Consider the following 14,730-nt stretch of genomic DNA (forward strand, 5'->3'; position numbering starts at 1 on the left):
TTATAGGGAGATGAACATTACCATTCCCGAAGCCAAGGAGCGTTCAGCTTTCGTCCTTTGACTGAACTGGGACGTTCAACCTTTGTAGTAAACTAAGGATGGATCGTACTAGCCATTCGCGATTTTGTGATGGCACTCGCAGTTTTCACTCTCGTGACATCATGCAGTGCACCTATCAAGACTATAAAACCAGGAGCATAGTCATGAGGCTGTACAGAGACAACGGGGATACCGGATTGGTCTGACGTCACTCACGTTCCTTTATCGTGAAGACACTTAGAAACGTTGCGAGATTCTACGCTTATAGGATCTAGACTCGCTCCCCGATATGTATACAGGAAGGAGGTAAGTAAATGCTTTAACTCTGTGAGCCATGTTGATCAAAGGAAAAGGGTATGAGTCGGAAGTCGTTTAAAGGGCAGCACACCGGTGGTTATGGTTTATATGAAACCTTTGAGGGGGGATGACATAACGTGTGTTGAAGCAACGCACAAAGAGGATATGCTTTTCACATACCAAGCCGACTATGGCCGATTTGATCACGAATATCCTCAACATTTCTTGGTTCAAGAGAAAGACTACCCACTAAGGAAACAAACTGCGGACGCTGAGAAGTCTTCATTTCCCAAAGTAAGATGGCATAAAGCATAATATACTACAGCCACTCGAACGGACCTGGCTGTTTCTGCTCATAATTGGCTCTTCCTTGTACACGCTTGATAGATGTTACGTTACCCATCGCTTTCTTGTTTCGTCCCGTGGAAGGATTAACAATCAAATTTCGCATCTTTCTAGGGATAGAGAAATTGAGAGGCTCCTGATGAATTTCGGTTCCTTCCATGAAGCTTGTTCCACTTCTACACCGGCTGTTTTCTACGCTTCTGAGCTTTAGTGACCAGCGGTCCGTCTTATCTCCATCTGGATATTCGAGATACATCGCGAATGCTTTGTCCGTCAAGTTCCTTTGGATGACATCAAAACTAACTCGATCATGCCAGAAGGAAGCGCCACTATCACCCACTTCCACTGCCCGCACCTCGTAGGTCGTGCCACCAGCAAATCCCTCTGTGGCAGCAAATCTAAGAGTCACATTAGCTTCTCCTCGCTCGGGTGTAGGGGGAAGGTTAGCTTGACTTTCGAAAAGAGGCATACCGATATGGCCAGTTGAGGGTGTCATAGTCCCAATAGGCGTGAATACATCCGAACCCATTGTGACTGTGGAATTACCTTGAGAAAACGATCTTCGATTGAAATGGTCATCATACAAGTCATCATGACATCCAATCAAGCTTCCATATGCCTTGAGTTTACCAGGTCGTTCTAGATTAATGACCTCGTGGCATACTGTCTGAGGCATACCTGGTGATACAAAGTCAGTTGTACCACGCACCTTCCACATGCTGAATACGATATATGAACCTATAAGCAGAGCATTGAACAATCATCCATCACTGTTGATTCAGAAAACAAAAGTTCTTTAGAGAAAAGTTACTCTTCCCTCCGATTCTCTTCTCGAATTTCACTATACTGTAGTTGCTGACCCCAAATCATTCAGGGAAGGTGGTCTCGAGGTCATAGTGAAAGACTGTATTTGACAGGTCCGGCGAATAAGAACCCTTCGACAGAGTGGATATAGGGAGGTGGTGAAATAAGAAACAGAACGGTCTTTCGTTACACCCATCGCTCAGCTACTCATATATACTTATATATATGTATATATATCGGGCAGATTCATCTTAGGCTTCCTCCTCAGGAAGCATCGTTATACATGAAAGGATATAGATCAAGGGGACGAGAACGATGATTCAAGTCTATGCAAGCAAAGCGGTGTAGAACAAGGATATGCCCCTTCAGGCTTCAGACTTGCTGTATATGGGGGAATTTCTAGGAAAATTTAGGCATGAATGCATTCAAGACATTCGTTGTATGGGAAAATGAAATTCGACTACTCAAGTCAGGGATGCAGAGTTCGGGACATAAGAGTTTTAAAACTCATCACCTAGACGCTTGCTGGATCTGTCAGACCTTGTTATGTCCCTCGAACGAGATTGGCCTATCATCTACAAAAGTGTTGAGGTTGAATACAAGGAGGATTATACTGTATCAGCCAGAACCAAACCCCTTGACATGATTGTATCGCGATGTACTCACTTTACTGCAGATATCATCCATTTTGCGAAAAGGTCTGCTCCAACTCTTCCCACCCTTACTTGCTCTTGTACCTAATTGAGATTGTTGTTCTTGAAGTGCTGATTCGGATTTGCAAAACATCCACCCCTCAACTGTCACCCTGCCACTTTCGCTTTCGTTGGTACTAGTATTGGTAGGAGTATGTATATACGATGGATCCCCTTGAACGTTGGTTGAATTACTGGTATCCGCATTTGTATTGACGAAAGTTGAAATTTCAGTGGCAAAATCATTATTGAAAACTACTTGAGATATATCTCCCTTATCCCATCTCTCTCTACTTTCTCCATTATTGGATACGGGATGTAGATCGTACATTGGTATACCCCCGTTGTAAGGTACATTAAACGCACTGAGTATGTACCTTTTCCCAAAGATTATCTGTGTACTGAGACCTGATTCGTCACCTTCCATAAGTGAGGATGATTGTATCTCGGATTCTGGCGGATTGCAATCTACTTCAGATCTCGATTTCGAGCTCGGGTTCGTACTAGTTATACTATTAATATCAAATTGGAATGATTTATCTTGATCATTTTGAGAGATATTGGATATTTGCATTGAGGTTCGGTACGATGTCGTGGCATTCACATCTGCGAGAGTGCGGCAGAACATGATTATCTAGGATCGCACAGGAAAAGTCTCCACGACGATGTACGAGTGTACTGTAATTGCGATTGAGTAATTGATGAGAAAGAAAGCCGATGTGAAGTGCTGTAAATTATGAGGTATACAATATGTGAGATTATCCAAAGAAAAAGCCTTAATCACGAATGATGGAATTGAAATATCCAAAATAAGACGGTGAACACCTGTTTGAAGGTAACAAGTATGAAAGGATGGCATTGGGATACCAAACAAATGTACTTGGATGGATAGCCCAAACAATCGCCACAACCACTCTAATCAGCTATAACAGTGTATATCATGTAAATTATGATGAATATCTATGTAGTCGTTAAATGCATGCATGTTCGTTCTCGCTTCTTTCTTCTCAAAGGCGAGAAGATCAATACGAGAGAGGGTATATAATGTGATGAATGACACTGATAGCGAAGGTTTGGGGAAAAAAAGGAAATGTCAAGAAACTGGTTGAAAGAAAAAATAAAGTGAAATGTCCTTTTGAGCTATGTATGATGCAGGTGACCTACCCGACTTGATCGTGAGAAAGTGAGAGATAATCAATATGGATATGAGAACAACAAATTACTCTGTACTTTGGTTTGTTGAGTGAACAAATGACGAATGAACAAGCGAAAGTTCATTCTTGATTTGGCGGGTTAAGCGTTTCTGTCGCCCGAGACACACAGGTCGAATTTCTGATCTCCCTTTCTTCTCATCTATGCTCCTACTCTAACTCGTCCTTACTTTCCGCACTTTCCACCTTTAGTGTGATCCCTCTGAACTTATACCAAAGCTAACAACCCCACCATGACAGTCCCCACTACACCCCCAACGGCGATCACCTGATTATAGCCGATTGAAGCTCGGTTGGACGCAGAGGATCTTTTGAATATATCGAGAGGTGAAGAGGTGAGCGAACGTTTTCGAGTGTTCGTCTGACCAGATGCGTTGACACCCGTTAATGTTTGAGTGGGAAGCATGTTGGGTGGTTTGGCGATAAGGTTCATGTAAGGTAATTTGGATCCATCAAACTTGTTTAATCGTAATTGATAGTTTCCTGTATCCGGGTCGACAATGATTCCCCAATCTTTGAAGGTTGTCTAAAAATAACGATTTATGAATTAGCCACGAATTTCTCTCTCACTGTCCGAACAATTGTACTGGTCCACATGATTATCTCCCCGCTTTCTCATCCATGAGGATGAATTTGATGAAAGGCGAGAGCAGTCAAGCACAGAGAACTCACCACTTCATCATAATACGTGATGATGTTCGTGGTCGCCGCACAAGGATCTTGCACCTGAACTCTCCCATCCGATCCAAATGGATGAAGTACGATCGAACCGTCATCTTCCAAAGTGTACGTTCCATGCTGCCAGATCAAAACTGCTTGGATACATGCTGGGTTGGACCCATTCGAGTTGTATCGGTATTGAGCTTCTTCAAATTTACCGTCGTTTGTGCTGCATCAGGAAATCATTTAAATCAGTCAAGACTTCTCTCTTTGACCTTATCAAGTGCGCAGGTGGCTGAAAGTAGAAGAATTGTCACTCACAATGAATATGACATTCCTGTATTGGTGGGGTAATCAAACTTCATCTCGGCAGGTGAACAGAATGTCTATGAATAATCAAAAAACAATTAATGAGGTCAGCTCAACTTGCATTCTCCATTCTTCATTCTTTCAGATCGATAATCCTATCTGATTTGTGTCTCAATCCCGCCCAAAGTTGACTACAATGACAACCTCTCACATTCTCCCAATGACGATGGACACTGGGATGCTTCACCGTCATTGAAAGGCAACACCGCCAGTCCCTTCTTTCCACCCGATACCCCCGCAGATACCAATCTCCATATACTCCCATGTCCATTTGAATTACAGGAAAATTTTACTCACCCCACCGGTGGAAACCGCAGAATTACTCGACCAAGTTCCCTCCAGATCTGTCAGATTGTTGGCCGCACTGAGATCTCCCTGAGCGAGCGTGAGGGGAAGGAGGGCGAGGGTGAATGATATGGCGAGTTGAGATAACATCTTGTCTCTTGATGATCCAATAGACCTTGTCTGTAATTCTACCTAGATGTCTTGAGGTATTTTGCTGTGACGATTAGGAATAGGCGAATGTCGTATCAGGGAAGAGTGTGAGGGAGGGATGTTGAAAGGAGTGTATTAAGGTGAAATAAATTGAAAACTTGAGGTGGCGGACGAGGGATGGAGGACGCGAGGGATTGATTGGAATGAGATACTTCCGTCGACTCTATTGTTCAATTAATGATGGTCGATAAGAGGGTGATAGGATGATGCTAGTTTGATGAATTGGAATCGAGTATAAGTGTTACAATTTGAAAGACGAGATGACTGAAAGGATCAAAGTGTCAAAGTGTCACCTGGGATTTGTTGTGGTTGTGGTTGTCGACAAAACACCAAAAGACGATCTCAGGGTTTTTCCACCTAAACTCTGACACTTGACACCAAAAGAGAACTCAGCACACAGCCTCCCTTAGCACATCCTGAAAACTGCCAAACAACGCGACACAATGCATAATCCCGTAATCCCCGCATACACCATAACACCACGCTACAATGACGAATGTGGCGTACCTTACCGACTGACTGGAATCCCGGAACACTGCAATCGAGCCTAAGCTTGACTCACTACAGATAGAGGCATGCACCTTGCTATATGGATATACATATATACACCACGACGCCAAGTCATGCTGAGATGGCTAGGAGCCATGAACAATTCCAGCATGTACAAATGACAGCGCACTACTGTAATGATTGTGTCAAGAACTACTGGAGAAGGTCATGTATACAGCCTAAACCCTCCCTATCCCCGTCGATTCATCGGCAAGCACTATGGTAATCACTCAAAACACCTTACAGACTTGCGTCCTCCCTCAGTTATATGAGTGATGCTGACGGACGGTATTGATACGTCATATCTTCTTCTGAAGATGAGCTCGAGCAGGTATATCCGTTGTGAAGGTGACTTGACAAGTATGACAAGGGCTATACTGGGGGTTGGTAGCCTGCGATACCTGCGTCCGCTGTGGTGGTGTGAGAGGCACATGTTGGTTGTACCAAAAAATTACCGTAATAGTCGTTGACCGGTGATTCAAGATGTTTTTATCGTTTGGATTTCGGTGTACTCTCCAGAACATCATCTGCTTCGTCGTCATCATCGATTATAATTGGTTCGTCTTCACCACCTTTCATCTTCGTGTCCGTCCTTGTACCATCCCATCCGGCTATGTTACCTCTGTACATCGCATCAACGGGTGGTGGTCGAGCATTGGACAGGTGTATAGCTTCGAGGATGATAGGTAGTGGTTTCAAATAGCTGGATGACGTTTTGACCTGTCAAGATAGAACATCATTTCAGCTTCTTCACCTCTTCCAATTACAATGAAGAATCGGGATGTATGTGCATACAACTCACCTTCCTTACCATCCTCTCACCATCACCTTCTAACCATCCCACTACGTTCACCCATTCACCTCCATTTAGCGTCAATGCTTCGCGATTGATTGCTACTCTCCCCGATCGTCCCTCTGAGGATGATTGGGCAGTGTGATTATGAGAGCTCGACCCGGCTGCTGCTGATACATCCTTGAGGGACGGACTCTGACCCATCAGAGGTATTGAGATATTCACCAGGATCGTGGGTGAAGGTGAATGTGGGTTGGACGCAGCAGGGAAAGATGTGAGAAGGAGGAGTGAAGTGGGAGGATGGAATGCTAAAACCCTTCGTTCACGACTCAACTCATCTTCGCAGATCCACTGGAAGAGAACAACTCACTGTCCTACAAATCTCAACTTCCTTCCTCTATGTTCTATATTAACAGCATGTAGAGGTAGGAACAAAGCTGAAGCTATCAGGTCGGAAGGGGGTGGTGGTGGTGGTGCTAGCGTGACTAGTTGGTTGTGGGTCATCTTGGTCATGCCGGACATTAATCAGTCTTGCGTGTCCAAATGAATATTGAGTAGTGATTCTTGACCATACTGTATCGTGAGATGGGATGGTTGCATGTATGTTGTCCAGGACGAGGTGATCCAACTGTAGGAACCAAACACCACTCTAAACCCAGGTTTGAACCTGAAACTCAGGATGAATCAGGGGGAAACCCACGTGTTTGTCTGTTTGTCTGTGCGTCATCTGGGACCAGTGGCAAATCGAAACACTCACTGGACAACTGGACAAAACAACCCATCAAGACAGATCAGATAGTGTACTCATACTCTATTGTACATGACAACATCAGATATCATCATATTATAGTACACATATATAATCCACTCGAAAGACAGCCAATTAACGACCAACACAATCACGTCAACTCCCTTATCTTATCCATTGGGACAAGGGATTCATTCACCTTTAGGATCACAAACAAGAACACATTCATGGCAACTTCATTCGCCGATGCGGGGCCATTGGACGAGTACTTTCGGGGTAAGTTCTCCCTTCCTACCCCATCTTGGCATTCAGCATCGCGATGTATGGCTGAGGCTGATATCTATTGGGTATATAGATGAAATCGATTCAAGCAACGAACACCGACCTGTTCAAGGTCAAAATCTAGATATGGAGATGGAGTTGAATAGTCAAAATAGAAGAAGTTCAGGTCTATCAGACGAATCAGGTGATATTGTACGTGACTGCCTCATACCATCCCAACGGTCATAACCTGTATCAGCTGAATCATTGGTGTTGTATAGACATTGGTAGATCGTTCATCGCTCTCACCCAATACCTTGAAAGGATGGACAGGTTCATTGCCCAATTCAGCCGGTCCAAGCAATACCAACAACACCTTCGACGTCAACGTCCTCGTACCTGGGAAATTCCCTTCTCCAAGTAGAATATCATTCTCCGATGAAACGTTCGCCGAAAAGTTCAGATATCTCATCTGTTCGAGTGGGTTGTTGGAGAAGGATTATGTACCTGCCTTAAGTGGTGGGCTGGAGAGTGAATTGGGAGACGATATACCCGGAAATAATGAAGAGACGTGGAAAGTGTTAGAAGGGTGGATACAAAAAGGGAAAGAGAGGTGGGATCTGGTTTTAGCTGGTTTAGCATTGCTGGTCGGGTTGATGATAAGTTTGGGTTTGTGGACGATATTGGGAATGTTGAGTGTAGGTATACTCGGGATAGGGTGGTACACGGGACTAGCACCTATATCAAAAGATGTGAGTCAAAGCGACACACACGCTCTCTCTCTCTAATCTCTCTCATTCTGAAGCACGCTGACACGGAGCACCGTAAACTTTTGACCATCAGATTTCGAATAACACCACCGCTGCCTCAGATCATGATACTCCTCAGTCAGCTGCTCTCACCTCACTTACCAACTTCGTCACCCAATCGCAAAATCTCAACAACACTCTCTTATCTTCCTTATCCCTCCTCGAACCCCATCCCTACAATTTATACACCCACAACCCTCTTCGAGTCACACTCCATCGTTTCACCGGCAACATGACTGATCATCTCGCAACGGCCACATCGACACTCTTAGAACTCACAGATCGAAGAGAATTGGCCGTCCTAGGTGAGATGTATGATATTCCCGTCGTTGGGTCTTTCTTCTATTCTCGAGGTAGAAAGCATCACAGCATAACGGATTCATCAAGTGAAGAAGAGTATGACCAACCCATATCCAACCAACGACCTGGCTTACCACATCGTCCCTCATCACACCCATCCCCGCAAAGGCATATACACGCTTCTCACAATTCCACTTCCTCTCTTCCTGTTTATGCGAGTTCGTCACCTCTCAAGAAGTTACACAGCGCTCAAAGAATCTCGTTCAGCTCTTCGCCAGGTGGAGATGACAGATTCACTCAATTACCGGACAAGACGCCCAGGTTGTCCAAAAGAGCCAGCGTGGAAAGGTTGAGGGATTTATGGTCGCAATCACCAAGATACGAGAGACCAAGGCACGAGAGAAGAATAACGGAAGCTGATGAAGAAGCTGAGAACGAAGATACTACCACTTCGGATCAATCTATGTCAAGTGACGACATCACTCCGGTCAAGCTGGACAGACGCGACTGCAGCACAGACAATCTAATTGGATCGACGGTAGTATCACCCAAGTCACCTCCGGCTGCCGGTCGAGCAGGTCTAGGAGTGACCATCCCACGTACACCAATATTGACTCGGGAAACATCCCGTGGTTCTTCTGCTTCACCATTGAGACATATTCCATCACCATTATCAAGGAGATTATCAAATGCCAGCGAACGTCTTCAGCCACTACGTACAGCTGCAATGGCTACACCCTCTAGATCTCTTCCAGGATCAACAACCCTACTTCCTTCTCCATTCATGAGTGATCAAACCTCGGCTTCAGATATCGTCCCACCCTCTTCAGCACCGTTACGAGCTGTAACTTCCCTTGATCCTCTTCTGTCTACCTCTGAAGCCGGTGCGAGTGGTAACCCGAAAAGAAGAAGTCTGCAAAATATGGTATATTATCATTCATCCGACGAGAATGATCCTCATCAAAGCTTGAGTTCTGGTCCTTTATCTGCTGGATTGACCAGAACTAGATCAATGCCTCTATCGGATTTACAAGCTTTACGAAGCGCTTCTACTGCTGGAGGTAGAGGTGGAAGATCAAGAAGGTCGTCGTTGAACCCTTCTTCCATTAGATCCAATATCGGTTTGGGAATAGGAATAGGTTTTCCGCCAGATAGAAAAGATAAAAGAGCAAGTCTGACTACCCTGCCTCCTGCATCACCTGACCCATCCTTGAACCTCAACCTGAGACGTGTAGAGAGTATATCTCCATTGACTACTCCTTCACTCAAGGCTAGTTGCCTTGGTATACATCTCAAGAGAAGACGAATGACATGTTGTCTGTTAGGATTGAAATTTAGGGAAAACCAAGATGATGGTTATTGGAGGGAAGTAAAGGGGATCTTGGATGATTTGGTGTATAGTATGATAGAGGAGAAGAGAATTTTGGAGGAAGTCCTGAAAGATTCTGAGCGAGAAGAAAGAATTATCAGATTGTTGAATTCCGACAAAGATGAAGACTTCAAAAGTAATGATAATGGTTTATCGGATATTTGGTCACCTTCGCCTATCGAATCTGTATTCCCTGAGCACAAGAGAGATTTTGCGCCGAAGACGCCGGATGAAGTTCTGTTGAATGAACATATGGATAAATTGGCTCAGGCCCTGATAGGCAGTTGGAAAGAGTTATCTAAGGTCAGACATAGTCTGGGGTCTAACAGTAAAGAGGGACAAGGATTGGGGTTGATGGACAATTGGATTCAGGTCAGGAGTAAATTAGGAGATGGGATTAGAGAATGGGAGAGGGGTAAGGAAGTGATACTGAGAATGACTAGTCAGAATCACGGAAGTGATAATGTCCGAGTGTCGTCATCGACAGAAGATGATCAGCGCCAAAGTGTTGAGCAGGAGAAGGATGTACGACAATCAATATCTCCGTTACCGGAATTCATGAAAGCATGGACGACCACCGACGACGACGAAAATCAAGATCAAGAATCAGCCGATAAAAGTCTTGAAGATGCGGAAGAACCTCTACCACCTGTGGGGAAAGATCTAATCTTCGAGGCCACATCCAGTATACCTTTAAATGAAGATAAAGTATTGCTTAGTAAGATGAGGAGAGAAGATAGGATCAAACTTACCAAACAAGCTAGAGAGAAAGGTATATCAGTAGTGGAACTGCTCAAAGATCGAAATGGTCTTGGTGATCAGAAAGAGAAAGATGTAAGGGAGATGAAAATCCGGAGTGGACAGGTGGTCGATGAGTTGAGAGGTGTGATTGGGAGTATCAGACGGATGAAGGTTGGGGATTTACCAGGGGAAGATGGACTGTCGATGATGGATGGACATGCAAAGGGAACTGGTGTGAAGGATTTCGTTGAAACAACGTCACTTTTGCCGTCGCTGCCAATCCCTCTTTCCGATCGACAATTGAACGAGAAGGTTATCGAACAGCACATCTCTCAAGGCCAGGATGACCTTGTGAGGATGCTCGCCAATCCAGTAAACCGAAACGACTACAATGATAAGAAGGACGAACGATTGAATCAAGATAGTCAAATACGCCTCACACGAACATCAGAAGTAACGAACCCACAAGATGGTCAGAATATTCCTGACGATTTCAGTGACAGATTCATGTTGGATCTGAATGAACTGAAAAGAAATATCAGACCGATGAACAATAACGATAGTGATGAGGACATGTTGGAGTAGGATTGAATGTACGGCCTTGGATGTCATTGTCTTAGTATGAATGTGAGCATATCATATGATACATAATTACTATATACTTTGGGCTATATAGTATCTTGTGAGCTACTGTGTACTGAATGATCACATGAATTCGTACTCTATTTGATGATATGCTGATCAAGTCAGACGTGACCTTACATGCGGCCTATGCCCTTTTTGCCATCCTCTATACTGGATATCATTACTTTACATAAACATCAATGGTCAAGCTGTGATCAACACTCATCTCTTCACACCTATGCTCCTTTGTTTAATCTTCCCTCGATATCCAAGACTCCAAGGGAGGTGAAAGAATGGAAGGCTAGGGATTGGTCAATCTCGATACAGAGATTACTTACGGGATCAGAGCGAAAGGATGTCTCAGGGATGCAGAGGACGGTTGGGAGATTGACAAAGGAGGTCAAGTCATGTTTTGAGGGGAAAGGGAGTATCAATCTACGATGAACGAAAGGATCATCAAGACATACGCTACACTGCGTTGTGTAGAGGTCCTGATCCTCCGGATTTGGTTTGCTAATTGTTCGCGATTGACATACTGACTACCTGTCCTCTGTCATATTACATCTTTCCTTCTGAGCACCTCAACTTTACTTGATTGATTCTGATCCTGATTATTTTGACTACTGTCAGCCCGAAATTCATCGATACCTATTCAACAACCAATTTATGAGATTTCAAGTATTGACGCTATATCTATAAAGACAAGGAAAAAAGAGACACATATTTGATTTTGGGTCTGGAAGCTTAGGATATTGTAAATCGAGTCTGATTGTGTCAGCGACGCAAAGAGAAAGAAAGAGATATATTCGTAATTTGGGCTAGTCAACCTGGAAATCATCAAAGACACGATTCTGTCGGACATAGTGAATGATAGATACCTTACTTCACAGTAATTCACTGAGATACTGGAATCTAGTGTCGAGAGACAACCCAATACTTGGCAACAATTAGATTGTATCTACGAACCATGTCTCTTCGACATCGGTCTCAACCACTATCCAAGTGGTCAACTACCTCCCTATACCTCCTTTTGATCCCATTATCCCAGAGTATATTAGTGAACAGTCAATATATCCCACCTCAGGCTTTATCTTATAGAAGAACATATGTGAATAGTACATTGGTAGGCAGAGGTGATGAAGTAAGTTTGATATCTACTACATGGTTCATGTAGACTATTGTATCGTCAGGTCAAAATACCACTCAGCTGACATCTTATCGTTCTTTTATCGTTCTTTTTTGAACCTGAACTGAAGTCAAATGACAAAACCAAAGATAACTCAGACGCCCAATCGCAATCGCAATCGCAATCTAAAGAATTACGGTTAATGTCCCACGAAGATTTCTGTGTATATGGTTTATCAGAGGAGAATAAAGGCAAAATGTTGAGTGAGTCGGTAGATAATGTGATTAGTTATTGCTCAAAGGTGAGTCGAGTCATGATCACCGTTCTTCTTCTCCAGGGTGTTGTGGTAAAGGTTTGGCTGTTGACATGTGTTCTGATATTTGATGATTTGATCAGTCCGGTCATGGTACGAGATTGATACCCGACGGTACGTTAAAGGGAGTTACCTACGTCAGAACACCATCTTGGGTTCAAGTTAGCGGATCGTAAGTGCTTTCTGCAACATCCATATGATGAACATCTCTTTTGACATCGCTCTCGTCTATTGCGGCTAATGATTACATTCTGTTGGCATATGGCAGAGGCGATTTCAGCCAGATTGGAATTTCCTCGGATGACTCTGGAGCTCAATTCGATTCGTCTTCGCATAATCCCCAGGGATCAAGTTTGATCACTAGTCAGGGAGGTGATCCTGCAAAAGACTGGGTGGTAAGTCGAATACTGCTATCTCCTACCACATCCGGAAGTGTCAAGCATTCACTCAACTGATCTTGTGATATATTATTGTAAACGTACGTAGACGATGATTTCCGGTCAAACATTCTGCGTTAGAGCATGTTTCGGTGATCCCGCGTAAGTGTTGTCCTCGCATTCATCTTCATGTCTTCTCTTACACGTCACTTGGAGTTGTTTCATTGTAAATTGATCCTTCTTGTATTTGTATATAGCTTCTGTCCAACACAGTACGATTCCCTGGGATGTTACTTCCTAACCTCGAACGGGGTAGGATGGGACGATGTGTGGCAAGATTGTGAGGGCGATGAAGGTGATCCACCAGGTGTGATTGATGGTCAAACTTACACTCCTGTGAGTGGACGCCTCTCACATCTATAATTCTTCTTCATGACCTTTCTACCAATCTACGATCCTATACATAGTATGAATACGAGACTGACATGACACAAACACTAACATTGATCTGACCATACTGTAGGGAAATGGTCCAGTACCCACACAGTCTATACCAGCCGTGACAAATTGTCAACCAGGCTCGTCCATCCAGAACGGTCAAACAGCCGCTGCAAACTCAGGAGGATCGAAAAACGCATCAGCATCGGGCACTACAAGTGGTGGAGAAGGATCAACATCTTGGGTACCCGTTCAAACTTGTCTTCCATGCACTGCCACTGCCGCGTCTGGCTCGGCGTCTGCGTCAAATGATGAGGCGGGTTCAAGTTCTGAAAAGAGTGACGGGTCTTCATCAGCTGGCTCTTCATCTGATAATCCATTCGCATCTGAAGAATCTGAAGCATCAGACTCGGCAGCACCCTCCAGCTCCGCGTCTTCGCCTGCATCAGGATCTGGTCAAAGTGAATCATCGGCAGCGGAGGGCGGGACAGAGCAAGTAGGCGTGACGAAATTATCTTCATCTACTGCCACTTCTGCCTCTGGTTCCGTTTCCGGTGCAGCGGCAATCACTCCCGCCCCATCACCCGCAGGAGATCTGAGTGCACGTGAATTAGATCAATGGTGGAATCTGCGACGAGGAGATCTAGAAGGGGAAGGAGAAGGGGAGGGAGAGACGATCACTTCAGGTGATCAATGTTGTTTTACCACCTGGACACCATCTGTTGTAGGAGGTGCTGGAGGGGCGAAAGCTACTGGTACATCATCAACGGGTAGTAAAGGTACAGGTTCAAACTCGACTGGGACTGCAAGTGGGAAAGGTGCCAGTGCCAAGAATGGTACGGCTGCAAGTACAGGTGGAGGAGCAGTTTCGAGTGGAACTGGCAAGAACGGCACGACTGGAGTGAATGGGACAAACGGAAATGGAACCAATTCATCAGGAAGTTTCGCTCCGTCATCACATTTGAATTTGGGTAATGGAGGGTTGGATAAGTTAATCGGACTTGGCATGGCAGCTGGTTTAGGGCTGTTAATAGGTGGGATGGCATTAGTATAACAATCGTGTGCTCCTGGTACTCGTAGTTGAGGTCAGTCAAAAGAGAGAAGATATATTGATTAGTTGTATAGTCTGTGAAGTATATCAAATTTGATCGGATGATAGCCTTGATGATATAGGCTATATTAAATCGATAAGTTACAGTATGAATATACCATTTCAGTCACTGTAAGCTTGGAGCCAAGTGGGTTCATTTGGCTCCCTGCAGATGTATTTACCTTCTTCTACTTCCTCGTATAGCAGGTGAAATTTCTAACGATTGTCTCATGCCCATCTCCATTTTCTTCACAAGTGACTTGAGCATAGGCGTGCATGA

General features: G+C 44.3%; 6 protein-coding genes across 6 annotated transcripts; 2 read left to right on the forward strand and 4 right to left on the reverse strand.

The window, feature by feature from the left end:
* Positions 1-655: 655 nt before the first annotated feature.
* On the reverse strand, positions 656-1,210 carry I203_103578 (uncharacterized protein; the record flags this gene model as incomplete). Its single annotated transcript, XM_019147621.1, has 1 exon — positions 656-1,210. The coding sequence occupies one exon, from the start codon at positions 1,208-1,210 to the stop codon at positions 656-658; it is 555 nt and encodes a 184-aa protein (XP_019003286.1).
* A 775-nt stretch (positions 1,211-1,985) lies between these two features.
* Positions 1,986-2,805, reverse strand: I203_103579 (uncharacterized protein; the record flags this gene model as incomplete). The annotated part of the gene is made up of 2 exons (XM_065517350.1): positions 1,986-2,060; positions 2,152-2,805. 2 exons carry the CDS (start codon positions 2,803-2,805, stop codon positions 1,986-1,988), a joined length of 729 nt encoding a protein of 242 aa, XP_065374168.1.
* A 791-nt stretch (positions 2,806-3,596) lies between these two features.
* I203_103580 (uncharacterized protein) lies at positions 3,597-4,852 on the reverse strand (the record flags this gene model as incomplete). The annotated part of the gene is made up of 4 exons (XM_019147620.1): positions 3,597-3,914; positions 4,061-4,277; positions 4,370-4,434; positions 4,715-4,852. The coding sequence occupies 4 exons, from the start codon at positions 4,850-4,852 to the stop codon at positions 3,597-3,599; spliced, it is 738 nt and encodes a 245-aa protein (XP_019003285.1).
* Positions 4,853-5,950: 1,098 nt separating this feature from the next.
* I203_103581 (uncharacterized protein) lies at positions 5,951-6,758 on the reverse strand (the record flags this gene model as incomplete). The annotated part of the gene is made up of 3 exons (XM_019147619.1): positions 5,951-6,181; positions 6,264-6,570; positions 6,625-6,758. The coding sequence occupies 3 exons, from the start codon at positions 6,756-6,758 to the stop codon at positions 5,951-5,953; spliced, it is 672 nt and encodes a 223-aa protein (XP_019003284.1).
* Positions 6,759-7,229: 471 nt separating this feature from the next.
* I203_103582 (uncharacterized protein) lies at positions 7,230-11,067 on the forward strand (the record flags this gene model as incomplete). Its single annotated transcript, XM_019147618.1, has 4 exons — positions 7,230-7,278; positions 7,358-7,476; positions 7,545-8,015; positions 8,107-11,067. 4 exons carry the CDS (start codon positions 7,230-7,232, stop codon positions 11,065-11,067), a joined length of 3,600 nt encoding a protein of 1,199 aa, XP_019003283.1.
* A 1,006-nt stretch (positions 11,068-12,073) lies between these two features.
* On the forward strand, positions 12,074-14,414 carry I203_103583 (uncharacterized protein; the record flags this gene model as incomplete). Its single annotated transcript, XM_019147617.1, has 7 exons — positions 12,074-12,247; positions 12,363-12,533; positions 12,629-12,717; positions 12,814-12,940; positions 13,032-13,084; positions 13,180-13,318; positions 13,446-14,414. The coding sequence occupies 7 exons, from the start codon at positions 12,074-12,076 to the stop codon at positions 14,412-14,414; spliced, it is 1,722 nt and encodes a 573-aa protein (XP_019003282.1).
* Positions 14,415-14,730: the final 316 nt, after the last annotated feature.

The sequence above is a fragment of the Kwoniella mangroviensis genome (assembly GCF_000507465.2).
Source record: "Kwoniella mangroviensis CBS 8507 chromosome 1 map unlocalized Ctg01, whole genome shotgun sequence".
NCBI lineage: Eukaryota > Fungi > Basidiomycota > Tremellomycetes > Tremellales > Cryptococcaceae > Kwoniella > Kwoniella mangrovensis.